The 27465-nt window shown below is 46.5% G+C and overlaps 1 protein-coding gene across 3 annotated transcripts; it reads left to right on the forward strand.

The window, feature by feature from the left end:
• Positions 1-1306: 1306 nt before the first annotated feature.
• LOC111833279 (fibulin-1-like) lies at positions 1307-27371 on the forward strand. 3 transcript variants are annotated; one of them, XM_023791398.2, is made up of 17 exons: positions 1310-1693; positions 5631-5742; positions 7731-7860; positions 8048-8198; positions 8574-8633; positions 9022-9111; positions 9398-9535; positions 9659-9796; positions 9947-10090; positions 10267-10392; positions 10525-10650; positions 10867-10986; positions 11716-11847; positions 12177-12300; positions 17951-18072; positions 18315-18455; positions 25126-27371. In XM_023791398.2, exons 1-17 carry the CDS (start codon positions 1639-1641, stop codon positions 25263-25265), a joined length of 2049 nt encoding a protein of 682 aa, XP_023647166.2. In that variant the 5' UTR covers positions 1310-1638; the 3' UTR covers positions 25266-27371. The 3 variants fall into 3 exon arrangements, with proteins under 3 accessions (XP_023647168.1, XP_023647166.2, XP_023647167.2); XM_023791399.2 differs by having other exon boundaries at positions 5634-5742; XM_023791400.2 differs by lacking the exons at positions 17951-18072; positions 18315-18455; positions 25126-27371 and adding an exon at positions 14625-15496 and having other exon boundaries at positions 1307-1693.
• Positions 27372-27465: the final 94 nt, after the last annotated feature.

Consider the following 27465-nt stretch of genomic DNA (forward strand, 5'->3'; position numbering starts at 1 on the left):
GTGCTGGGCCCCCTGAATCTGCCGGGGTATCCGTGCCCCTGCTGCGCCCCTGGGTAGGGCCCCTGTAAAGTGCTGGGCCCCCTGAATCTGCCGGGGTATCCGTGCCCCTGCTGCGCCCCTGGGTAGGGCCCCTGTAAAGTGCTGGGCCCCCTGGCTCTGCCGGGGTATCCGTGCCCCTGCTGCGCCTCTGGGTAGGGCCCCTGTAAAGTGCTGGGCCCCCTGAATCTGCCGGGGTATCCGTGGTCCTACTGCGTCCCTGGTTATACTTATGCTGACTGAGCCAGCAGTTGTCTTGAATGATGAATCCTTGGAAAGTTGCCCCACGGTCTGATTTACAGGAGGGACACGTGGTTTTGATTATGCCCGTAATTCTTGGCTCTCAGTCAACCAGCCCCAGAAGATCAGTCATTAAAGGGGGAAACGGTTGCAGATATCAGTTGTATTGGGATTTTCAGATATTCCTTTCAGTAAATCCTCCTTTACTTGATTGTTTACAGTTACACGGCATATTTTACAAATATATAATTTATAATAAAATTACCAGTTTGATAAGGAATAAATTGAATATAGTTAAAGTATATCTATTCCATGTAAGACTAAAATATGTAAGTGATAGAGATTGGGGTTTTGTACTGAGTCAACAAATTAAGTTTTATTTTTTTCATGAACAGGAAACAGGTGGGGTTTGATTGATCAGAACTTGTGTAGATTTCATCAAGATTATTTTTCATTTATCGCTCCAAGAGTTTGTTCTGTATACTTGATATCTTTTGCGCACATAATGACAAATTGATTTAAAACATCTGTTTTACCATTAAGTAATTAATTTTCTGGGCAAATATCAGGATGTATTAAGCAGGCAGCGCAATGATTATTGGTATGTTATTCCTCCGGTTATATAGGTTATATATATTTGCCTGTCGATTTTAAATAGAGAATATGTGGCTAGGGCGATGTGGTGCCTTGTTGAAATTGCCCTCCGTCCTTGAAACCTTGAAGTGTTTACATATCTTGGACATCACCAACAACAGGCTAGATGTTTAACGGCCCCTAAGCGTTTCCAGATGTTATGCTATCGCTGGGTTTATATATACTTTCTCGAACCCGAAGCTTTTAAGTAAACTTTTCTCCCACATGTCAAAGACATTTGACTGTTGGTTCTTCGCTGCAAGTCCGATGAGTTACTTTTATTAAATGCAAGCAAAATCCCGTATGACGTGATCAGTGGCACGTGGAGTGGTACAGTTCGCATAATTAATTAATCAGCTGCACGACGCCCGCGAAACGCTTTTAAAATGCAGCCTGGCAATCTGTATAATGGTGGGTCGCGGGGAGGGGGGCTGTTTAAAGTTGACATAACGGCGTAGTAATGCCGTTGACTGATAAAGAGTGATGGAGCAGCATGAAAAGGCTCCCGATCGACTGCCTTACTGCTTGCCATTTGAGATTAGCGCCAGCCCGCCCCCCGAAGCCACCCAGCCAACGCGAATCAACTGGAGCCTGCAAAGCCAAACCAGCACGCTGCCCGTCCCAGCGCCCCGACAGCCGCGCAGCCTCTGCACGGAGTTGCATAATAAAAAGAACTTTTACTCCGTTAACGGTAGATCTTTTTTCTGGTAAGACGTTTTTGTTTTTTAAATGGCACCCTGGATTTTTCTCCTTTTTACTTTTGTTGCTGTCCTTAATGCGCAAGGTAAGCAGATTTGCAACTAAGTACATCAGGAATATCTATGCGCTTAAAAAGTGATTCCTAGCTGTAGTTTAAGCAGATGTCTTTGCTGACTTGGGTGGATTCATTTGCCGGGTGATGAGACTGGGACGTTTAAAGACTGACTGTATGCCGAGCAGTAAACTTACGGATACACAAATAACCGTTTAAATTTTTTTTATCAAAACGGCGCATACAGGCTAAATATATTTAAAAATAATTATACATACACGTACATCTTTATTGTTATTTGTAAGATTTGAAATATATAAGATGTGAGTTTGCAAGTTTAACCTGAACCTTTTCAACTATTTTGCATAAGTGAATCTTACGGTTACAGCCAGTTAAATAAACAGGTGATCTTTTACACGTATTTTAAAAGAATTTTCAAACTTGCGAAACCATGTCGATTGCCGTCAGTTGTTCAGATAAATCGCACGACGTTTTTGTCGCGACTGAATAATTTAAATGGTTTGTTTTTTTTGTTTTAAGTGTGCCTCAGTTAATACATCGGTAGAAAGATTGATACACTCAGGAGTGTACCAGTTAATAAGGGAAAGGGCGATTTTCTTGCATTTTCAATTAACGGGCACGTTCGATGGACCGTAGGATTTGTTACTTCGCATTTCTTGCTTGGGCGTTGCGCAAGTCGCACCAGTTCTTGCGCAGTAATTTCAGAGCGCAGTTCTGTCGCTCCCGGGTGACCGTGTCACTTCAGGGGGGCTGCCAGGCTTGTAGGCAGGTGATCCGGAGGGTACTCCCGTCTCTGGCGCTTACAGATGCCCGATGAAGATTAAGGCTCACATGGACATACGGGGCCATGGGGTCTGGGCCGCGTCTCTCATGCTTGGTGGCTCTATTAGTGTTAAAAGGACCGAGAACCTAAGGAAACGAAGTAGATGGGAGCATATTCCGTTACAGGGACCGGGCCTCCATTCATTTCGATGCCCTATTTCTATCATCATGCGTTTCACCACAAACACGAATGGAAAGGGTGGAAAAGGTAGAACACTCTAGAAAGTTTGTCACCCGGCCCCCTTTTTCCAGTCAGCTTGGATATTTACGTTTTTTTATTCTGCTTTTGTGAGAGAAACATCCAGAGATTTATGCTGCGCTGCCTCCGGCGAGTTACATTTCAGGGGTCTGAATTTTTTTTCCCCGTTTTCTTCGCAGCGAACCGCCATCTCTTCCAAGCTGTTTTGGCAGTTGTTTAATGATAATGACGTAGGCTAAATTCTCTCCAAATCGCCGAGGCTGCCAGTGTAACAGCACCAGTGTTTTTTTCCCCTCCCTTTTTCTTCTGCACTTTCCAGAGGGCTGCTGGTAACATTTATACGTGTTTCTTTTGCTGGGTTCCAGGTGCACCTTCTCGTTCCGGGTTTGCAGGGAGCCTAGCCGGCCAGAATGACCTACATTGAGACTTTTGCCAGTAAAGGCTCATAAAGTTTGAGCTCGCTAGGTGTCCGTCTCCTTTTCCCTTATAATGGCACAGCGGCGACCACAGAAGCCATGAGGCCAACTGACTGGCCGCAAAGGGGAAATTATGTCTGCATTGCTGGTGGTCATGGGTGGGACCACTCCTTCTCTTTGATCCTCTCAAGCCAGAGCCTGTGGCCTCCCAAACGCAGCCCCTGTGCTCCAGAAAACAGCCATCAATCTCCCACTTTAGCCCAAGACTAGCTTTTCTTGCAGGGGTATATGGCTTGGTTTTCAAGTCCCTTGTATTTCATTTTTAAAACACTAACAACAATGAAATATTTTATTGTTGGGAATGCTGTCTCTCACTCGGGGGGAGGCATACCCAAGACATGTACGGTTTGACGACGAAACACCCAAGGTCCATTCATTTCATGCCCCAGGGTTTCTGAGATTCTTCGGTACTGATGGAAGGCTGGTACTGCAGACTTTTGCTGCTGCTCCCACCAGCAGACATATTACGACACGTCAGGCAAACCTGCAGATATCACACTGGATTCCATAACAGATAAATGTAACATGCGACTTTAATTTCTATCTAGGCCCAAAGTTGAGAAAGTAATTCTTGGATGAGCCTGGTAGGAGTGTCTTTTGGTGTTTTTCTGGTTAATCATTGTTCTCAAATCACGGAGATAAACTTGCCTTTAATCAGTAAAGAGAACATCCCCCAAAGTTCGTCTACTGCTTCTGATAAAAGTAATACTAAGATCTAGTTAGTGTCACTGTCTGCTGCTGATGAAAACTGGTGAGCAAGTTGTTGGTGTCTGTGTGGAAACGATTAGCTATTCGCTGCTACTGCCGTTGGTAATACTTTTACTTGCAGTTTACTACAAATGTGAAATGCTGATTTGACACAACTTTCAGTTGAAAGTTTTACAGAAGTAAATTTAAAACACTTGCAGGCAAGTATTATTGGGCTGTTGCCATGCACAGTTAATTCTACAAAGTTTTTTTTTTCCTTTTGTTGAGGGTCATTTTACTGTTCCAAAGATCTTGCATTGCCGTAATCATGCAGTGCCCTTGCATGGTTCCAGCAGAGCTGGGCCGTACCAGCAATCAATTCCTGTGACGTTAGCCTTTCAGCAAGTGTAAATAATTGTATAATCCGTGCAGTAAGAGGACAGGCTGCCAGTCCACTTCCTCACAGCACATTCTTTTTCAGTTAAGTACTTTCCAAAATGTAAAGAAATATCCTTGAGCGCACATAAGTCATAAATCTGTCCCGGTTTTGTCCGTAAATATCCATTAAGACGCAAATGTGAGGCCTTTTCTATAGCACTGGTATGTTTAGGAGAACAAATTTATAATGAGGATGTGAGGAAAGGCATAATGCAGTCAGACATAACCTCCAGCTTTCAATTGTTTAAGGTCAGTGTCCTTTTAATGAAACGGAGTTGGCAGAAATGTGTGAAATGTGCAGATCTTTGGACTTGGGCAAAAAGAGATGATGCCTCCAGCAGATGATCCGACAGAGTGCTTGCAGGAATCTTGTTTGTGTTTCCAATCCACGGTAAATAATACGCCTGTTTGGGTTCTGAAGATGGCCTTCCATGACAGGCCCAGTGACACCACATGAGTCACCGCAGTTAGATATAGTAACAAAGGTGCTCCGCAGATTAGCTCCCAAAACCCCGCAATCTGCTTCTTGTTTGCACTGACAGGGATGGGGGTTATGGACTCAACCCTCATGTTTAAGAATCCAATTGTCTGTGATTCTATGACTCATTAGCCCCCCCCCCCCCCCCCCCCCCCCACCTTGTTTTGGACTGAAGTCACACCCCCAGATGGTGGGTGTGATTGTCCCATGATGTATAATTTCGCCGATCTCATTGCAGTCCCTCAGTGAGAGGGATTGTATTCTCATTCAGCATGAAGGAGCAGCTGTGTAAGGTCTGACAAAGCGTCTTTTACATGTACGCCGTTTGGGGGGTGTACGCCGTTTGGGGGGTGTACGTCGTTTGGGGGGTGTACGTCGTTTGGTACCATCTGCACGGCACGCAAAAAACAGCAGCCTGTCCTACAGTCCCAAGTCTCCTCTGACGTCCAGGACGGCAGATGTGATTCATCACGGAGATTTACAGGGTGTGTGTGTTTGTATGGGTTTGTAATTATTACACAGTGCAATCCAGATTTTCCACAATTTGATAAAAACCTGTAACTTTTTACCTTATGGGGACATTTTTTCAGTCCCCACAAGGATAACCTAAAATTTGTGCGTGCAATTAAGAAACTAAAAATGCTGAAAGTCTAGTATTTTGTTTGGTTATTTAAGATTAGGCCTGGGTAGGGGTTAGGGTTGTCATTCTTGGGATTAGGGTTTTTCCCATAGAAATGAATGGATGGTCCCCACAAAAATATGAATACAAACATGTATGTGTGTGTCTGCGTGTGTGTCTGCGTGTGTGTCTGCGTGTGTGTGTGTGCGTGTGTGTGTGTTCTCCCTCAGCAGCACTGAAGCAGATGTCCCTGGCCGAGTGCTGCAGGGCCGGTCAGGAACACGGCCAAACGTCCCAGGACTGTGCCTCCCTGCCGCTTCTCTCCGAGTTCCCGGCATGCAGGTGGGGGGCGATGTTGCTGGGTGGGGGGCTGCATACCTACTGTTTTTTTATGAGGGGATTATGGGGTAGTAAAAGCCAGCAGGCACAGCACAGAACTGTGTCATGTTTATAGCTATTAGAGCAGCTGAGGAAATAAATGGTGGGCAGCAGCAGCAGCCTGTTCATGGACGGCCTCGCCGCACTGAGCGCTCCCACCCTGCTGAGACTCACTGTCTCTAGTCGCATGACCATGGCTGTAGCAGTGATGACCACACTGATTACGTGATTGACTGAAGCAATAGTAACTGCGGTAGTCATGTGATTGTGACTTGTAATGACTGCCCTGATGACGTAACCGCAGTACTGATTGGATCAAGTACAATAATCACAACATGGCAATAGTCATGTGACTGTTGTAGCTCTGACTCCAGTAATGACGTAACTCTGGTAGCTGTGACTTCAATGTTGATGTGACTGTAGTAACTGTGACTACAGTAATGATACTACTCTAGTAGCTGTGACTCCAGTAAAGATACCACTGTAATAGCTGTGACTCAAGTATTGATGTGACTCTAGTAGCTGTGACTCCAATATCGATGCAGCGGTAGTAGCTGTGACTCCGATATCGATGCAGCGGTAGTAGCTGTGACTAATATTGATGTGACTGCAGTAGCTGTGACTCCAATATTGATGCGACTATAGTATCTGTGACTCCAATATCGATGCAGCGGTAGTATCTGTGACTCAAGTATTGACGTGACTATAGTAGCTGTGACTCCAATTTTGATGTGACTGTAGTAACTGTGACTAATGATGGCATTACTTTAGTCACATTACTTTAGTTCTCTGGATGATGGAAATGAATAATGAGCTCCATGTCACATAATCTACCTGTTACTTGTCAATAAATTTTCCTTCTTTTTGCCAGCTGATAAGAGACCAACCGAGTGTAACTCCATGGGGTGTTACATTATTTCCTGGGCCCTAAGATCATGGGGGGGCAGTGGGGGGGAGCAGTGCTAAATCCAGGAAATACTTAGGAGGTGAAACCACACTGAGAAAAGCAGAGAATAACAGGAAAACTGAGGGTCTATTTCAGGCCCTTAAAGAGACGAAGGCAGAAAAGAATAACAAAACCAAGTATTTGCCCTTAAAAGGCCCTGTGAAGGACGAGGCCTTTTGTTATGAGAGGATTGTACTTTAAAAAATACCTCATGGGAAGAGACACTAGCATCAGGTCTTGGGGAATCTGTGAGCTCTACAGATAATATGCAGCAGCAGACAGTCTAAGGCAGATATGGAGCTGAATGTAGCCTAATACAGGTTTAGAGGGTCTTTCACATTCTTGTAGAGGAACATTTTAGATGTATCTCTTGGTTGATTGTTCTTGCTGTCCATACGGCAGCTGAGTATCCAAATGATGTTTACCTAAATTATTACATAATCAGGCATGAATAGCATCCTCAGAGACTCAGTGATGCTGCTTATTTGACAACATTGAGCTAGACGTGCCCATAACGCTACACCCCCCCGCTACACCCCCCACTACATATTTGCAAACTGACTGGCTGTGTGTTTACCAGACACCAGTCAGCAGTCAGATGGACACTGACGGTCATGTGGAGCCGGTATTCGGTGACATGCCGACCTAAAGGGCAAATCAGCAATGAGAAGAGCTTTGATTAGTAGTCAGATGCTTTTCCTCTCACGCTCATGCTTGAAAACACTTCATGCTGTGGGGTGAGGAGAGCAGCATTTCGCAGGGGGGCCGCTAAAGATTTTGGGCCCCATGAAAGCATATTATTTTGGGCTCTGATTATGCTCCAAATTTCTTAGGGCTCGGGGGCCCTTAGAATCGTCTTAATTTCCCCCCCAGCTTTACAGCGCCCCTGGTCTCTGGCCTGCAGGTGGTAAGGGGGGGAGGGGGGGGGGGTTGTGAAAAAAACTGGGTGTGACTCCCCTGTGCCTCCATCTGAATGCCGCTTCCACGCCTGCTCCCGCACCGGCAGGATGGCTCAGGAGCAGTGCTGCACTGCCGTCCTGGAGAGATCGTCCTGTGAGCAGGGCATTGGCCTGGCCCTGGGGGAGGGAACGTGCGAAGTCCTCTCAGGAAACGCCTGCGAGACCAGAAGCGCCAAGGTGAGGCTGCCTTCCTGTGTCACACTAATGTCCTATATAATATAATGTTACTCACGCTGAAGCTGCCCAGTGTTTGTGCTAATCTCTACAGGGTAGCCATGTTCACCAGCGATCCATATTCAAAACATTAAGATGGTATTGCGTGATTTCCTGTTCTGGACAAACTCTTCCTGTCCCCGCTGGCCAGATGTGCTGCCAGTGCTGCATACTGGGCCGAGAGGCTCTGGCGGATGGTCTGAGCTGCGAGTTGAAGCTGCCAGTGGCTTACCAGTGCGGTGCAGTGTCCCACCAATGCTGTCTCCAGGGCTTGGCTGAGGCGACGGGCAACGGCACCCTGGGTAGGAGTTGTCATGGCAGCATGTAGCAGTTCATTAGATTAGAAGTTGTGTATGACTGGTTTAGTTAATCGCCGTTGCGTCTTCTAGCTCAGGACGGGCCCCCTCCGTTAACATCCTTGGGGTAGCGTTGGATAACTAGGAGTGACATTGCCCTCTGGTGGCGATGAACGGCACGTGCGATAAAGCCTGATGTCCAGTTTGGCCCAACCACTCCTATCCATCTTGGCTGTGGAACCAGCTATAATAATTGATCCTTTGCTACAGGCAATTAATTAACGTTTGAACATGGAGATCCATGCAACTCAGTGATCTGTACTAAGGTTTGCACAGCTTACAGGTTCTGTGACTGATTGAATACTCTTCCCCTTTACACAGCCCTTGAAAACAAACTGCCTAATGACCAGGACGAGGACCCCCTCAATGACAAGTGCACAAGTATGTAGGGGGCGCTCTCTCCCAAAGCGGGGGGTCAGGTCACTCTTATTTGGGCACCTTTTGCAGAAGTCGGACTTCCTGTATCTACATATGCTTGGCAACACAACCTGGCAGTGTAACACTAGATATGGTATGAGTGCAATGGGCTGCCTTGCACTGCCATTTTAATCCAGTGGGGGTGCACATTTCCCCCTGTCAGGGGTTTGGGGGCCCTCAGACAACCGGAGTACTGACTCTAATGAGGAAGCCTCACTCGTCCTTGCCTCACATCCCCTGTGGGGATCTGCAGTGTATCCTGGGGGTGGTGTGTGCTGTGACTGACAGCCCTGTGTGTGTGTGTGTGTGTGTGTGTGTGTGTGTGTGTCTGTGTGTCTCTTGTGCTTGATAGACACTCAGTGTTCTCAGCGCTGCCTTGGAAACAACTCCTGCGGCTGCTTTCAGGGGTACAGACTGAAACCAGACGGTCGAAATTGTGAAGGTGAGTCTGCACCCCTCCCTACCCCAATAATGGGCCCCCATCCCGAACATGATTAGTTATTAAATCCCCCAAATTTAGTTTCTTGGCGTATTGAAAGCACCATTCTGAGTGTGTTGTCTTTATCACTAGATGTCCAGCCACAGAGGCGGGCACAACGCCAGAGTGATAAAGAGTGATAGAGTGACACACTGTTAGTGATGCGTATTCCTGATCTGGGAAGGCCCTCGTGCTGCGGTTTGTGAGAAAGGTCCTCGAATCCTAGGTTTCTCCCCCCCCCCCCCCCCAGACATTAATGAGTGCTTGCTGGGTGCCCACCACTGCCAGCTGGGGGAGCAGTGCATCAACAAGGACGGCTCCTACCGGTGCCAGCGCGAGGCCAGCTGCGGTACTGGGTACGAGCTGACGGACAGCAACATCTGTCAAGGTGAGCCACCACGCCACCTAGTGGCGGGGCTCAGAGAAACAAAGCCTTTTAATGACATCACAGACTCATGCACACGGGCGTCAGCTGGAATCAGAAGACTTATCGGATTCTTCCCTTTGACAGATATTGATGAATGTGAGATTGGAACCCACAACTGTGGCCAGGAGCTTGTGTGCCGAAACACACAGGGCTCCTTCCGATGTCAGCCCCGTCACCAGTGTGGGCCGGGCTTCTTCCAGGACGCCCTGGGGAACTGCATCGGTGAGGCCCGATTACACCCGCATGTGAAGTGATTCAGTACCGGGCAGGAGATGATTCTGCGGCATGCTGGGATACGCCTCTCCATGGTGAAGGTCATAGTCCTCCGGCGTATGACTGTCCCAATCTCCTCCACCTTCTCAACCGGCCCAGATATCAATGAGTGTCTGAGTCAGAGTGCACCGTGTCCGGCGAGACAGACGTGCATCAACACCGTGGGATCCTATGTCTGCCAGAGGAGCTCGCCGAGCTGCGGACGGGGGTACCACCTCAGTGAGGACGGCGCACGCTGCGTGGGTACGCATCTCCCCTGTAGGCCCTGGACTGCCTAGACACCGGCGGGCATCTCGGAATCGCATCTGTGTGTACATTGTTCTGTTGTTGACATGTGATCTGCCAATGAAGATACCTACTCTGGAGACTGACAGCCTGCCTCTCTCTCTCTCTCTCTCTCTCTCTCTCTCTCGCCACAGACGTGGATGAGTGTATGGGAACAGACGGGGCCTGTGCTGGCCATAACTGCATCAACACGGTGGGGTCCTTCCGCTGCCAGTGCCGTGCGGGATACACCTTCAACAGCATCAGCCGGGCCTGTGAAGGTACAACTAAACCCCCCCCCCCCACCAACCACCACCACCTTTTTGGAGCAAAGCTAATCGGTCCTTGTCAGGCACACACCTGTCTGTTTCTCGAGCCATGTGAGACTCACCTCACGCTCAAAAATGTTTCAGATATCAACGAGTGCAGGCATTTTCCAGGACGCCTCTGTGCGCACAAATGTGAGAACGTCCAGGGGTCCTACCAGTGTAGCTGCACCATGGGCTTCAAGCTGGCCAGCGATGGCAGGAACTGTGAAGGTGAAGCTAGTTATGTACATCAAAAATAGCTACTAACTAAACTAAAACTGAGCACTGTAACTGCATGGAGTGACATCTGACATTTTGCTTATTTTTAGATTTTAAATGTTTTCTTAGATTCAAGGTGGCTATTGTCTGCTTACCAGAGGTTTGTCATTGTGTAGATATGATTCTTACATGTCAGAGTAGTAATGAAACCTTTGTGCCACTGCACAGACGTGAACGAGTGTGAGAGTAACCCCTGCAGTCAGGAATGCGCCAACGTCTACGGTTCCTACCAGTGTTACTGTCGCCGTGGCTACCAGCTCAGCGACGTGGACGGAACCACATGCGAAGGTGGGTCACTGCACTCTGCAGTACTGAAGAGAAGCTTTATTACTGGTTCTGTAGGTGGTCAGTAGTTATGAATACTTCAGCGGGGTATGGATCTGTACCCATGTCCAGAAGGTTATGAGTTAATGACTGCCAGAGTCATCATATGCACATTTGAGCCAAACTTTCCAACGGACGCTGGCTGACCCTGATGTCGGACCCCAGGCCTTATCACTTCTTTATGTCGCTTCAGACTGAAGTGTTTGCTAAATAAATTAAAATGTAAGATATTTCCTCTGGTAGTCCTGAGATGAACACGGCTTCATAAATCCAGCCAACTGCTTTTTATGTCAATTTTGCTTTGGATCAGGTAGCTTCCTACAGGCTGCGGCAGCCCCCAGGGCCTTGAAAGAACCCGCAGCCCCCAGGGCCTTGAAAGAACCCGCAGCCCCCAGGGCCTTGAAAGAACCCGCAGCCCCCAGGGCCTTGAAAGAACCCGCAGCCCCCAGGGCCTTGAAAGAACCCGCAGCCCCCAGGGCCTTGAAAGAGCCCGCAGCCCCCAGGGGCCTTAAAAGAGCCCGCAGCCCCCAGGGGCCTTAAAAGAGCCCGCAGCCCCCAGGGCCTTGAAAGAGCCCGCAGCCCCCAGGGGCCTTGAAAGAGCCCGCAGCCCCCAGGGCCTTGACTGGACGTAGTCCTTGGTGGCCACCGTGCCATTGGCATTTTCTTTGACGTGTCACCCTTCTGTGTTCACAGACATCGACGAGTGCGCCCTCCCCACGGGGGGGCACCTCTGCGCGTACCGCTGTCACAACGTGCCCGGCAGTTTCCAATGCAGCTGCCCCCCCGTGGGCTACACCTTGGGGCCCAGTGGCCGCAGCTGCCAGGGTAAGGGAGGCTGCACACAAGGCCCCCCCCATAACTGAATCAGAAGGCATCATGGTGTAACTGTTGTTGTCTGGGTAGAGCAGCGATGGGCCGTTCAGGTCCAGAGAGTAAAAGTCCAGACCAAGATTTTGTTTCACCCAACCAGCTGCGTACTCTGCGGCTGTGACTCTTTATGCTCAACTGGCTGGTTGAAACAAAATTTTAATCTGGACTTTTACTCTCTGTACCTGAACTACCCACCTCTGGGTTTGAGGGTGTTTGAGCTGCTAGGAACAACTGGCCAGTTCGCGTAGCAGCCTCTCTAATGCAGCTGCCCTTCTCTTGCGCAGACGTAGACGAGTGTCTGACTGCGACGCACAATTGCACTGAATCGGAGAGCTGCTTCAATGTGCAGGGGGGATTCCGGTGCCTGTCGTTTGAGTGTCCGGACAACTACCGCCGGGCAGGAGAAATGTAAGTGCATGATGTCTCCTACGCCCCCATCCATCGTCCCCATCCGTCGTCCCCATGTCCACACGACCATGACCGGACCAAGACATGAGTCAAGTCAAGTGGAGTTTTATTGTCACACAACCTATATTCCATGAACTGCATTTGGTGACGCAAAGTAACCCTCCCCAGGACTGCAGTGCTACAGTCAGTGCAGTGCAGACGTCTATGGCAGCGATCATTATATACGATGTTTAAATGATATTCATGACGTAAAACTGTATTATGCCTGTCAAAGTGTGTCAGCTTAGCCATTTTAAAACCTCTCAAAGTATTTTTTGACTCGACTACTAGCATCCTTCAAGTGGCTATTCAATACCTCCTTGATTTTTTTTAAAGCAAATGAATTATCGGAGCTGCTTGTGAAATGTAACAAATATGTGAGATGGCTGAGGTGCCCCTGAGGAGAGGTTTGGGAGCCAAAGTAGTGTTCATCTAGCCATCCAGCAAGATATCAGTAACTTTTCGGAGATCCTTCCTGTTAGTTTTTATTGTGTGTCTTAATTCACATAATGGCATTTTTGTTCTGAGCAAATATATACTTACTACCCAGATAAATAGCTTTAAACATTTCCATTGACTCCCTAAGACTTTTGTACAGAATGTACAGAAGTTTTAGTCTGTCTCCCTCAGCTCTATGGAAATAGCTGCATGTAAAATGTTGACAGACGATCAGCTATTTCGAGCGTGAATATGAGATGGCTCTGCTGGTGGGGATATACGTTCTGAGGTCGTCATACCTTCCCTGAAGTGGTGGCCCAGATTGACAGGACACATGCAGAGGAAAAAAAAAACAGTACCAACATGGATGTAAAATTACATGGATGGTAAAAGTAAGCAATGATGGAATACTGAGGATGGACAGTAGAGGGAGCAGCGGCGCACATGATTGGGCTGTAGGAGCAAGTAATAGACAAATAAAAACCATAGATAAATAATAGACAGGTGCGGACTTGCCCTTGGGGAGTTCAGGAAATGTCTTGGTGGGCCAGTATTGTGAGGACCAGTGCATCTTCTTCAAAGCTGGTGATCACGATCTTTGAAGCTTTTCACCAAAATATACCAAGGGTACCCGCCCCCCCCCCATCCCCATCTGTGACAAAATATGGCTGCTTAGGGCCCAGTGGTCACCTGGGGGCTGTCAGAATGATGGGAAGGGAGATAAGAAATTTTGCTTAGGCCCCCGGAAACAGGTGTAAGTCTCCCCCTGATTGATGGCTGTAAGTTGGGCTGTCAACAGTTTCAGGGATACTGCCATGGTCAGTTCTAATCTGTCATTACTGAAGGAATTTATGTTGTGTAACATGACTTTGTAGTTTGAGTTGGAAAGATGGCACCTGGTAACATTTAGGTAAGATGTCTTGTCTGGTGAACTTTTATGTGGATGATCCGGGTGGGTTTTAGTTTGTCTCTCTCTCAGCTCCATGGAAATAGCTGCATGTTAAATGTTGACAGACGATCAGCTATTTCGAGTGTGAATATGAGATGGCTCTGCTGGTGGGGATATACGTTCGGAGGTCATCATGCCTTCCCAGGAGACAAGTGGTGGCCCAGGAGCTCGTCCAATGAGGGCTTTTAACTGGCCCAGGAGCTCATCCAATGAGGGCTTACCGCCCCCTGAGCTCGTCCAATGAGGGCTTTTAACCAAAGTCTTAGTGTTAATTCATTAATAATGAATCGTGACGCATGTTTTATCTCAGTTACTATATGTTACTATGTCTAATTCTGAAAACTTTGTGAACTACTGAAGGAACAAGACGCGAATAACACAAGTGAAATACTGATCTCATGTTCGTTCATCATTAATGAATCGTGATGCATCTTTTATCTCAGGTAGCAACTATATTTGTTCATCATTTGTGCTTCAGTAGTAATCGAGTTATCACGAAGTATTTGAGCCCCTTCATGTAAAATGTTACCAAATAAATCCGTAGTCTTTACTACACCGGTATGGCAGAGGTGTGGCGCCTGTCCCGACCCGCCCCCATGTCGTCGGACTCTTCGTGCTGGGTGCACCGTAAAAGAAAAAAGCGAGAGTAACTCCATTTATTAAGCCACAGAGTCACCGAAACATGACAACACAGATAAGTTGCTCTTCCACACTGTTGTTGGACGTCTGTAGGAAGCTGGGAGGCTGTAGATGGCTTAGCGACCTCTGCTTCGCTGCTGAAGCTGTCGTCACTGCGCCTCTTTGCATGCATGCATTGCGCTCTCATCATCTCTCTGCTCTGTTAGTCTGTCCCCGTCGTTTTATTTTTTCTCTTTCTCTTTGTTTTTCTCCCTTGCAGTCATTGCGAACGCTTGGCTTGCGATCACAGTAGCGAGTGCCTGGCCTTGGCCTTACGAATAACCCACTACCGCCTCACATTTCCCACCCACATTCCCGTGCCAACCGACATCTTCCGCATGGGCCCCTCCAACTCGGTCCCCGGCGACGACATCCAGCTAGACATCGTCAGCGGAAACGAGGAAGGCCTCTTCGGAGTGCAGGAGCTGGCCTCGGGCGGGGTGATTATGGTGCAGCAGCCAATCACAGAGGCCAGGGATTTTCAGCTCACTGCCAAAATGAATCTGCGACGATACGGGACGGTCAGCACCTACCTGGCCAAAATCTCGGTCTTTGTCACCCACGAGCAGCTTGACACTCTGTTTGCCGTGCCTGACGTGTAAACCAGAGGCGTGCGGCCCGTTATCTTGTTAGCCGTGTCTGCTGTCTGGGGGATGCAGGTGCCAGTAGCCTAGCGTGCATTAGTGTACGTGGGATGTGCTCTGTTCGATGTCCATTAGGTGGCGCTGTAGGGCTAAATAACATACCGAGTGCAAAAAAGGCCTTAGGCTATATTGCAATGTGTGAAAGATGTGCATGCAGTATTTTATATGGTATTTCTTATTTGATTTTGTCATGTATTAGCTCATATTAATTTTAAGGATGCTTACTACTTTGTCCTTCTTTTGTACTGTTTGACCTGAAAACTATGAAAACTAACACCATTTTAGTGATAAATTCAGAGTAAGTGGTGACTCTCCTAATGTTTTCCATGGAGAATTAATTTATTTTAATTTTGTGACTGCTGAGGGAGAACCCATTATCTCACAGTTCAACAGAATATTTGTTAAGAACAGAGTAAAAATTAAAAAAGAATTAAAAATGGATAGAAAAGGTGCATGTCTGATTCTTATTGTAGCTTACATGTAAATTCAATTACCAGGCCCATTTTTGCTCCGGTGAGAAGGTTAATTGTCACTGTGGCTGTTAGTAAAAGTGACGGATTTTTGCTCCGGTCCTGTTCCCAGGCTGTTCCCTTAAATATGTTCTCTCCTGAATTTTTGGTGTAAGCAATTTGCTTCATATGTGTGGTCGGCATGACCGAAAGTTTCTCTTCTTAAATTACTTAATTTACTGCCAGCAGCAGTGATCAGGTGCTTTGAGTAACGATGCACCTGACTAATGGAGGATCTCTAATTCATGGAGCTTAGCTGGTCCAGTGTTGAGGCTGTCGTGAACGGGATTCTGGGAAACGTGTGCTTTCACTATCCATTTTGATCGGTTTGCTGTTCCTGATGGGAGCTCCCATGCTGGTAACTTTCAGATGCATTCACACAATTTCATAAATCACAGATAATATGATGGACTGCAGGATTTCTGTGGCCTCAGGTATACAGGAGTATGCCAACAATTCAACAGCGGTCCAGAAAAAATATCCCTGAGGATAAGCCGTAAAAATAGACAAAAATGCTGCCCAATCAGTCCTTGGACTGCGGCTTTTAATAACTGCAGCTTCACGCTATCCAGATGCCTCGAGAAGAATAAGGATACACATCCTTGGTGGTGACATCCTTAAAATAAAGGCATGTTCTTGTTTTTTTTTTTGTTTTTTACATCCTGACATCCTGAGTTATGGGGCTCTGGGTTCTGGCTGGTGGTCTGTACAATTTGTGGTAGGGCGCCATTGCTGTGGCGAAAATGAATGATGTCCTACCATGTTTTTGTTGGGGATGTATCAACATGTGGACTATGAAAAGCTATTCTGAAGAAGTGCTCCCTCTTAACCAAAATATTCCTATCCAAAGGTCTGCTTCTTCTTATGCTAGGAAATTGTCCGATTTTGCGTCGAGCCCAATGGGACACGTGCATCGCTCTCTCAATAAAAAAGCAGTGAACATGAAAAAATAAATTCCCTAAAGAAAAGAAACACGGTGACAATTAGCCTCTCACTTGCCGTGCGCCTTTGATGTCACTCAACTGGGGTCATTATTTCCTCGTAAATTGTAGTCACTTGGCTCATGCCGCCCGAATCTCCAGATTTAAGTATAAGCAGAGGTTTTATAAACAGAAGGAACATTTTGTGGCTTTGGCCAATGTAGAGGTACAACTTGGACTCACTAGCTAATTGCTAATTAGCTTCCCTCACCATACGGTGGCTGGATTATTTATCAGGGGGTCCTTACCCCTCTCTACTTAAATCGGGCCTGTAATCCAGCATTGAGCTGGGGATTTTCCAGCTGGTCGGCATGGTGAAAGCAGACAGGCAGGAATATAAATCCAGCGTAGTACTGATATCCACCCCCACCACCTCCATGCACTCACATTATTAACGCCCCTAATTGCCTGTCCTCCTTTTCCTCTAGGGCTTATGCTAACAGTCTGCCTGATATTAATGTCACCTGGCTTGGGTGCAGCCAATCATACCATTTGATCGATTTATGGAGCACTTCTGGCCTTGTGAGAACAGCCAAACTGAGAGGTGATGACAGGCAGATACAAAAACTTGGAACAGCCTGTTTCATCTCGTGGTCAGGTTTAAAGGAGGACCTTCAATGCTTATATTTAACATTCGTCAAGCAGCCTGTCAAATGATGATGCTGGAAAACAGGCACTTTCAAAGTCACCTTGAGGGGTCCTCGAACACTGCCCACACTCCAGGTCGGAGGGCATCCACTCGTGCCCAAGACATTGGTGGTTACGAAATGAAATGTGGCCTACTTTCAACAATCCACAGAGACGAGGGCGTGGCCTATTCATGTCATTAGGAACATAAGAAGCTCTCAAGAACACTGGCCCAGCAAATCTTCCCAACAACATGATGGGCTTTGAGGCTGGGATGCTTGACAAATCCAAATATTTTCTTCTGCAGGCAACAGACCGCATTCAGGCTACAGTAGTATTTCTCTCTTTAGAATGTGAATTTCAAAAAGCCTTTTGCACTAAAACCTTGTGGGTTCTTGCTTTATATGAATTCCTTCCCAAAAATCATTATGTATGAAATATTTTATCTGTCTGAGTATTTTATTGACTCCCTGGCTCCAGTGATCCTTTTAGTGATCCTAAAGGAACTTTAAAAGTTCTTTACAAGTATTGTTCTCATTTTTGTTTGTGTTTTTTGCTACTTTCCAAACATAGCTGGTCCGGACACTACAAAAAAAGACGTGAGGACAGTCTTGCAGATACTTAAAGCAGTTTTGTTGTATCTACGCTACACCCTTACTGATTTTTGGGGTAACGATGTGGGAGGGACGCTATGTACACAACTGAATGAACCTGATGGAAATCTCTTCAACTTGCTTTGAGAAGCATGCAGATGTGCCCAGAGCCCTGTTTCCCCCTCCCTGCTAGGCCCGTCCATTGTGTGAAATCCTGCCCGCCGAATGATGCAGCCTGCCTGTCAGATCCCGTTCAGTCCATCTCTCACACGGTGATCTCTCTCCCTACCTTCAGGGACTTCGTCAAACCGGAAGGTATGGCTTCTTCCTCATTAGCCATTACCTCAGTCTGTCCTTGTCCAGTAGTAGTTTAGTTGAAGTTCTCGCTTGGATTCAACTCTCCTGATGCTTATTGTTCTGCCATGTGAGGTAACAGATTCAAGTCTAACCCAAGGTATAGCCCATGTCATTTTACCTTCTAGAGGTTCTTGTACAAATGTATGAAGTACCATTGGTGAAGATTCCTGTCCAGTTATGAGGGTGCTGTCTGTCCACAGAAATTGTCTTCTTGAGAACCAACTCCCCAGCACACACGGCCCTGAGACCAGCTTTCCCCAGCATCATCTTTGACATCCTAGCAGGCAACGTGCACAACTCTTTTGACATCGTCAAGCGCTATGAGCAGAGCATGGCTGTAGGTAAGTGAAGTGGGGGCTGTTTCCCTTTGGTTAGCTCCATTTGGCGTCTATTAAGTTTTAAGGAGCCTCTAGACCAGGGGTGGCCAATCTTATCCGCAAAGGGCCGGTGTGTGTGCAGGTTTTCGCTGCAACTCCCTAATTAGGTCACTAATTAGAGGACTGATTGGCTGAAGAGTCCTCACACCTGGGTTTGAATAGCTGACCTACAGGTTATCCCAAAAACCTGCATACACACCGGCCCTTTGCGGATAAGATTGGCCACCCCTGCCCTAGACCGATGCGGGGGGGACGTTGTGGCTTCCCGAGCCCTTCTCCAAACTTCACTCCATGGAAACTGTGTTTGCTTTATGATGTCACATGTATGTAGGCTTCTGAGAATTAGCTGAGAAAATAAGGCTAGCTTTTGATATCATTAGTGACATCATTTTGGTTTGTGTTAATTATTAGATGTTGTTGAGTTTCGTTAAGGTGCAGGTAGGCAAATGTCTTTTGCCCTCCACCTAGAATCTTTTAAGGTGGGAGGCACATGAAGGGCCATAAGTCATACAGAGGGGCCAACCTTATCATTAGCCAATGATATGTTTGGAATTGGTGAGTGACAAGGGAGGGGGCGCTCGGAGGCCAATCAGCTTGCTTTGAGAAGCCAGTGTATCCCCACCCCCCCACCCCTTATATACTCCTGGCGCCATGGTTGGATGAATGCGCTGTTCCCAGTACTGTTGTTAGCTTCCAAAATTGCAAACTTCAATACCAAGAAAAATATTGAAATTTTAGATAATTTTCAATGCTCAACACAGTATGTGTTATGTCCGGGTGTCGGCGAGCGAACAAGCAGGCGAGTTGAGCCGTGAATACGGGCAGAAACGGGGTTTATTTGCAGGGAAAGGAATAACACGGCAGACAACATCAATGACGGATCTGGGGAAACTAACTCAGACGCAGACTAAAATGCACAGGACAAGCCGAAAATAACAGGCAACAGGTGATCACAATCGGGAATTAACACGAGGTAACGAGGGGGGCGTGGCACACAGGAGGACTGGACGTGCAGGTCATGACAGTATGTAACATTCTTTAAATTGCAATATTGTTTGCAGTAAAAACTTACCTTTTGTAAACTCATCTAAATCTAAAGAAAATCTTCACATAACATTGACAGTCAAAGCATAATAATATTAAGTACAGTAGTAGCCATTGTAATCACGCTCAGGGACATTCCCAAGCAATAAATAATCACTATTAAAAATGAGATGTTACTTTACATAATTACAATGCATAATAGAACAAATATACATTACTTTTACATACCTTCTTTATCTTGTGTCTCAAAGTACAAACACTTCTAGCAATTGCATGACCTTAAAAGCTTGTATCTGAATGATCAACACTAATCAACATGGCGTTACAAGATCATATTGAACTGAACGCGACTTATGAATAAAAATAATTGCAGATCATTGTCTTATTAATGCATGAATGTTTGACTACAAAAAATGTTTTAACTAATAGAAAAAAATGCAAGTTTAGATTAACATTAATATTTAATTAATACAGAAATAAGATACCTATCTCTCAAAACTTTGTATTGTGTTGGATGTCAGTCCCATTAATGTTTCAGCAATTCGTTATGTTTGCCCCCTTTGTCAGTATTGTCCATAACTTTGATACAGACTTGCATATGTTCTGTGGTTTGCCATCTTCATTTAGCATAAAGCTAATGCATTTCCAGATGCCAGCTACACACTCTATCGATTTAGCACAATTGCAAAAGCTCAGACGCTTCTGAACTAGTCAGCTTAAGGCTGAACATGTTGCGGGCGTGAGACCTGCACATTGCTAGCCTATGAACCTCAGCGGTCAGAACCAACTGGAAATGCAGGCTGTAGAATCGATACCATGAAAAATTAGTATTGAAACCGTTTTATACACAAGAGATTCAGGTACTTTTAATATTTCCAACAGCACCAGTACCTAGGAATCATCCACCCCTGCTGTGTCTCAGCTCACACCAGGCCACGTGTCGCCCTCATCATTCCTGCAGCTCTGATGCAGTTTGCGAGCAGTGCAGGTGGCCGCCCGCACTAAACGAGCCGCTCGGCTTACGTAATCACCAAAGCGTCATTTGAGAAGCATCTGCAGTAGCTGATGCTTAAGCTATTAGCTGCAATATGCGCAGGAATGGTTTGACATCCATCAGCGTGTGAGTCACCGGCATCAGAGGAGCCCTGATCTTCTTCCCTGATAGGTTTACAGGGGTGAGGACTGAACACACAGATGTTTATTGGTAAAGGCACAGGCCACGCCGGTGGCAAAATGCATCACACTGTTATTGCAGCAACTGTTTCCTTGGATCATTATTGAATGTATTCGCTGATCAACCAGATTCACTTAAAGTGGTTTATGTAGCGGTCAGGCCAATTGGCCGTGCCTCAGTCCAGGACTGGGCCCAAATGATCAGACCACAAGCAGAGGGAGCGAAGCCGAGGACTTCGACGGCTGGAAAGGCCGCGCTGCAGTCGTTCACCCGATCCATCCATCACTGTCTCGGCAAAGGCTTGCCTCGCTCGCCTCGCTCGCCCGTGCCTGGATAAAACACGGACGAATCAGAGCATCTGTGCAAACAAATCCGACCACGTTACTCGTATATACCCACAGAAGTTGGAAAGTTTTTCTTTTTATAGGAAAGCTTTGTTCCAGTCTTATAAATGGCAGAAAAGTAATTTTTTGAAGCCAAAATTTAGAGTGTGGAGGCCCGGCCCCCTCAATACCCAGCTCCGCAAGGACACTTTATGTTTCATTTCATCTTCCCCTGATATAAATCTCTTCCCCCTGGCAACCTGGCATGACGACCCATCAACAAAACAATTTCTCACGTTTTGTTTCTGAAATTGGTGGCCATCGTATGCTTATTTGGAAAGAAAAGCAAGTCCCTTGTATGAATGCATGGCACATCTGTAGCTCCCCTTTTAATAAAACATTGGGCTGCTAGCATGTTTTGCTAATTGTTTTTGCTAAAAGTAGAATGCGTTATTTTTGCCTGTTTTTGTTTAAAACACAGTGAATAACACAGTAGGGCTCAAAGCATCCCCAATAGCACTGTATCTCCAGTCAAGCAAAGCACCTGGAAAAAACCCTTGCTGACATGTTTACTGCACTAATTTCAGTGTGTTGAACAAGGCTAAGAGTTAGCCTGCAATTTTGCACTGCTGTAATACCTCAAAAACAATACTGGTAACTCGTCGAGGAGCTAACCACGGTTAGCGTGTCACACACACTGGCCAAAATGCTGGTATTCAGCATTGTGGTGCAGGCCATCCTCATTTTCATTCACATCGGTGTCAGTCCCACTTGTTTCCAAATTTGCCAAAACACCCAAGGTTGCAAAAACCATCAATCCAGTAAAAAACTCTACTCTGCACTTTTAACCAGTCAACACTGTAGCCCTTATGGTCGTAGAGGATGAGAGTCATTCACTGGTATTCATTACATTTTGTTTTGTGGCCATGTCTTTGCTACTAGCATGCAGTTAAAGCTATTTTCTACTTACGAGTTATTTTATGGTGTTGTGGAATGATGTCAGAACTGTGCTCTCTCACGGCTGTCCCTTCTGGGAGACCTTGTTACTCCAGCCGGGAGATAACACTCAAGATGATCTGAAGCTCAAGATGATGGAGCAGGATTAGCAGGGTTGCCAGATTTGGTCAGCTGGTTGGCATGAGATTTTCAATTCAGGACAAGTCTACACACACACATTTATTTACATGTATGTAACAGTTCTATTACCTTGTGAATCAGGGATGTCAAACTCCAGTCCTGGAGGGCCAGAGCCCAGTGTAGCTTAGATCTTTCCCTGTTCCAACCACAAATGATTCAGCTGAAGAGCTGTGTGGTCATTAGCACAAGGAGGAACAAGGAGTTGAATCAGGTGTGTTAAATGTGGGGAAATCCAAAAATGTGTAGGCCTCCAACCCTCCAGGGGTTTGACAACCCTGTTGTAAATAGTCTGTCGCTTCGTATGTAGTTAATTTCAGGATTATAATGGCGTGATATAGATTTACCGTAAGATTCTTTGCGTGAGAGTCTGAAAGCATGAGGGTCATTCCAGATGCATGAGGGTTGGCAGCCCTGGATTAGCCATCAGAGGTTGTTGCTGATGCACCCGTTTGGAGGTGAGGCTGACCGACTTTACCAGGTCCAAGACCCTCCATGAGGCCTATAAAGCAGAAGCACATTAACTTACTCAGAGGCCCCCGGGATTTTTGAGTTATCTAGGCTCCCCTACTATTTTTTCTACGATGGTGTAGTTGTCAACTGGGGGAGGGGGATGTGGTGGCGGGAAAATGTTGTCGAGCAGGGAGAGGAGTGGCAGTGGTAAGAGTTGTCAACTGTGGAGGCTTCAAATTCTATTAAAGAAGGTCAGTTGAGGCCCCTTTTTCAGCCTGGGTAAACCTATGCATTAAAGAGTCCTTGTCTATAAGCTAGGAATGGAGGGAAATCTGAATCACCACTGGCCATTTGTCTTACCTCGGTTACCCATGGGACAGGGCAGGGAGTTACTCTTAAATGGAGTTTCTATTGACTTTTTGGACTCTTTGGAAACTATGTAGAGCCCAGAAACTGCTCTACAAACTTTGGTTTTCACACACTGGGCGGTTTCTCCATCTCATTTGTCGGGAAAATATGTCCTTTTCTGCACTCCTTCAGTTTTTCGCTTTCTTGAGCGCATGATCATTTGGTTTGTAACAATTCCATCGTAAAGATGTGTTCTGGCAGCGAAGGGTAATCGCGGTGGCTTTCTCTGTAAAATGCTTTCTCAAACACATTCTGTGAATTTGGTGTCTTTTTTTTGTACTAGCTATGGAAGAAACCAATCTTTGGAACTCTGTTCTCCGTCAAATGTTGTGTTGTTTACGTCAACGGGATCCAGTAACGTGACCAATGAGGTACGATATTGGTTTCCGTCGCTTAAGTGGTTAAAAGCAGTTGGTGACTGACAGCACGCGGCTGGTGACTGACAGCACGCGGCTGGTGACTGACAGCACGCGGCTGGTGACTGACAGCACACGGTCTCGTTCATTATGGGTTTTAGAGCCTCGTCTTCCATCACTTCTAAGCATTTTTGTGCAATTCCTTGCAATGGCCACAGGGTGGCTCACTTTACAGGATTAATACTCTAAAGATATTGACACTGGAACCATGGCATGTCACAAAAACAACATATGCACACATATGGGGAAAGGCTCTAAAATTTGGCGATTGCTACCAAGGTGCTGGTGTCGGTAGGTGCACGCCCCCCCACTCTCATTCTGGTATGACACTGCATGTTCCAGCACCAGTAAACAAAATCATTGTCATTTGCAAAGAAATGCATCTTCCCTTGTCCTGCGGGTTCCCTGCCAGTACTGTAGGGCATGTGAGTTCATGCAGATGTGTCCTCTTAATGGTGATCATGGTTTGGAAACAGTGAAACCCGGTTTAATTTCTTGGTGTGGAGTATCACTATGCAACCCAAGAAACTAAACTAAACTATGCATCCTTAAAACTAAAAACAAGTGGCAGAGCTGGGAGTGGGCCCCATTCCGCACGAGCCAGTGCTTATCGTCGCTATCTACAGCATCATCGCGTTTAGCTAGACAAGGCTCATTTTCCAACAATCTGGGGGCGAAGATGGAGACCAAATGTACGGTCTACATGGCCACATCGCGTGACTTCGGAAGCTGCTTGTGTTGAACATGTGGGTTTCATTTGGTGTCATGCCCTACAGACAAAGGGTGCTACAAACATCGCCCCCTGCTGGGAAAGGGTTTGTAATGCATAGCTCTGGTCATATATCTGCCAAAACCACGTCCATGGCTGCAGTATGAATGGCAGGAAGATTTGCAGACTGCTAAGGGGGCAGTGAGCGGGCATCCGATGAACCGGTGTGACTTTCGTGTTACCTGGCAACCCCCAAATCTCATTAATCCGTACCCGATGACTCAAAAACACATCCAATCCTGGTACCATTGTAGCAACCTGCACCTGGCAACGCGGTAAAGAGACGCCGAGTGTGATAGAAGGGCAGGCGGAGACCCAGGAGACAGTGAAGCGATTGTGTGGCCTGATTGCACTCCGACGATGGCTGTTCAAACAGGACCGAGCTGAAATGACACCAGCTTTGCACAAAGAAAGGGGTGCTGACAGACTGTATAAACACCAGATTTTTTTTTCCTCCCCCTGTAATCGCATGTTCACTTAAAAAGGGCTTCCAACAAATTCTTTGGACGTTTGGTAATTCTTGGTCATGTTTATGGTTTGTTTTCCCCCCACAAAACTATGATATAGGGTGTTTTGCGTCCCGTGGGAGAGGGAGGGACAGGCGGAGGTTGGGACTCACGAGCCGGATTCACTTAGAGAGGCTGTAAATGTCTTATCACTCTAATCCGGCGTGAGTATCGGCCTAAATCTGTGTGGTAATTTTAATTACCGTTCTGTTCTTCATTAGGCGAGATCTTAAGCAATTCTCATTGCTTATATAGTGTTGACAAGCTGTACCTCATCCTTGTGATGGGTAGATTAGTGCAGCGTTGCATAATGTGCATCAATCAGCGTTGCATAAGTTGCTGGTTTGCAGTGCTGTGCAGTCTCGGGGCATGTGCGTGTGCAGTGATGTCCACTTTGTCTCCGACAGGTGTGGTCCGCCAGGTGAAGCCCATCACTGGCCCATTCTACACGGTCCTCAAGCTGGCCATGAACCACGTGATGTCCGGAGTTGTCTCTTACCGCAACATTGTCAATGTCCACATCTACATCTCCGAGTTCTGGTTCTGAGCCGAGACCCAGAGACCCTAACCCCACCCTACACCCCTCACAGACCCCAGCCCTACCCTTCTCCCCACCCCCCCATCTTCTGTGGCACTGAGGTTGGAGGAGAGTGTGAATGATGTGTTGGGCATGGCAGTGTGTCCTGTGGGATCCTCACGGCGTCCTCCTTGCCGGCAAAAGGACTGGAACGTTGCTTAGTCCATAGAGTGCAGGGTAATCTCTGTCTGCTAGGTTGTAAATACGTCACTCTCTCGCTCATTTTTCTATCACGTTCTAAATCAGCATGGCTGTGTGGCTCTACGCCACGTGCTTCTCGCACCATTACCGAACACCGCCACTGCGTAAGCCCCTCAAGCTGAGCACAGAGCGCGAGTTAAACGCCAGCAGAACGCCCATCACTACTGGCTCACTTTCGTGGGGATAGGTTTACAAATGTGAAATCGGACGGGAAAACAATGGAGAAGCACATAAGAGTGCGTTAATAAAACGGTAAATATTTGCGACCTCATATGGTCATTGTTACAGAGCTTCTTTCATGTAATCTCCTACCCACTATGTCCCACCCAAATCATATGCCTAAAGGAACAAGAGATCAAGACCCCCAAATGATACGCAAAAGAGAAATGGGCAGGAAGACCTCCCCCCCCCCCCAACCAGATTGCATGCCATACAGAATCAGGAGCGAAGACACACCAATTCAAACAGGGAGAGAAGACCCCTGATTCACAAACTAACTCAAACAGGGAGCAAAGACCCCTAAATCACGAACAAACCCATATGAAAAGAGAAAGACCCCTGATTCACACACCAACCCAAACAGCGGGTAAGGGGCCCGTTACCCGAGCTGCCCCTTGGAGGCCCGATGGGGGGGGGGCAGCACATGCACCAGTCCCCTGGCTGGCTACCCGTTGCCACACCGCAGCACATGCTGCAGGATATAAGTAACTTCGAATAAAATCTGCCCATTTCTTTTTTCATCCTACAGACCACTGTTTCTCATCACTCAAAACAAGAAAATGTCGCTTATAGACTCCATGGGCCGACCAGTCCCCTTTGCCTGTATATCAGGTACTTGAGAACGAGCTACTGTAATCATAAAGCATGTGTCTTGTTTTAGAAATTATCTGAATAGCAGAAACAGGCTGCAAGAGACAGCACCACTGACTGTGAGAGATCTCCATATTATAGCGAGGGCACCACTGACTGTGAGAGATCTCCATATTATAGCGAGGGCACCACTGACTGTGAGAGATCTCCATATTATCGCGAGGGCACCACTGTCTGTGAGAGATCTCCAGATTAAGAGAGAGAACCACTGACTGTGAGTGATCTCCATATTATAGTAAGGGCACCATTGACTGTGAGAGATCTTCAGATTACAGAGAGTGAACCACTAACTGTCAGAGACCTCCAGATTATAGAGAGGGCACCACTGACTGTGAGAGACCTTCATATTATAGATCGGGCACCACTGACTGTGAGAGATCTCCAGATGATAGAGAACCACTGACTGTGAGAGATCTCCACAATATACAGAAAGCACCACCAACTGTGACAGATCTCTAGATTATAGAGAGGGCACAACTAACTGTGAGAGACCTCCAGATTATACAGAAAGCACCACTGACTGTGAAAGATCTCCAGATTATACAGAAAACACCACTGCCTGTAAAAGATCTTCAGATTATACAGAGAGAACCACTGACTGTAAAACATCTCCAGATTATACAAAAAGCACCACTGACTGTGAGAGATCTCCGGATTACACAGAGAGCACCACTGCCTGTGAGAGATTCCCATATCATAGAAAGAACACCACCGGCTGTGAGAGATTTCCAGAATAGGGAGATGTATCAACAGCTTTGATCCCCTTACATGCCAAAGCAATAAAAGCTTATGTTAAAAAGGCTGGAAAAGTCATAAGAGACAAAGGATTCCCTAGCTGCCTCGATGGTGCACTTCAATGTTAGTAACAATTATTTATACTAAATAGTAACTGTTACTGTTATACATAGATACATTACATGCATGGCAAGCTGCACTGCATTGGTGGTAAGATTTGCCTCATTTATTGATTAAATTGATATGATAATAAAGTTCCTACACCACAAACTCTTATAGTATTGTAGCTTTTGTACATATTTTAACAGTATCACTGAATGCTTATTTTACATACACTAAAATTAGGTAAATAAATATGTTACAA

Source organism: Paramormyrops kingsleyae, chromosome 1 (genome assembly GCF_048594095.1).
Source record: "Paramormyrops kingsleyae isolate MSU_618 chromosome 1, PKINGS_0.4, whole genome shotgun sequence".
NCBI classification, from domain to species: Eukaryota; Metazoa; Chordata; class Actinopteri; order Osteoglossiformes; family Mormyridae; genus Paramormyrops; species Paramormyrops kingsleyae.

Excerpts from the sequence above, each read along its gene's own strand:
- LOC111833279 (XM_023791398.2), top strand. The coding sequence starts at position 1,639 with ATGGCACCCTGGATTTTTCTCCTTTTTACTTTTGTTGCTGTCCTTAAT. Across the intron at positions 5,743-7,730 it reads TCCGAGTTCCCGGCATGCAG|GATGGCTCAGGAGCAGTGCT; the intron begins GTGGGGGGCGAT and ends CCGCACCGGCAG. Across the intron at positions 7,861-8,047 it reads GCGAGACCAGAAGCGCCAAG|ATGTGCTGCCAGTGCTGCAT; the intron begins GTGAGGCTGCCT and ends CCCGCTGGCCAG.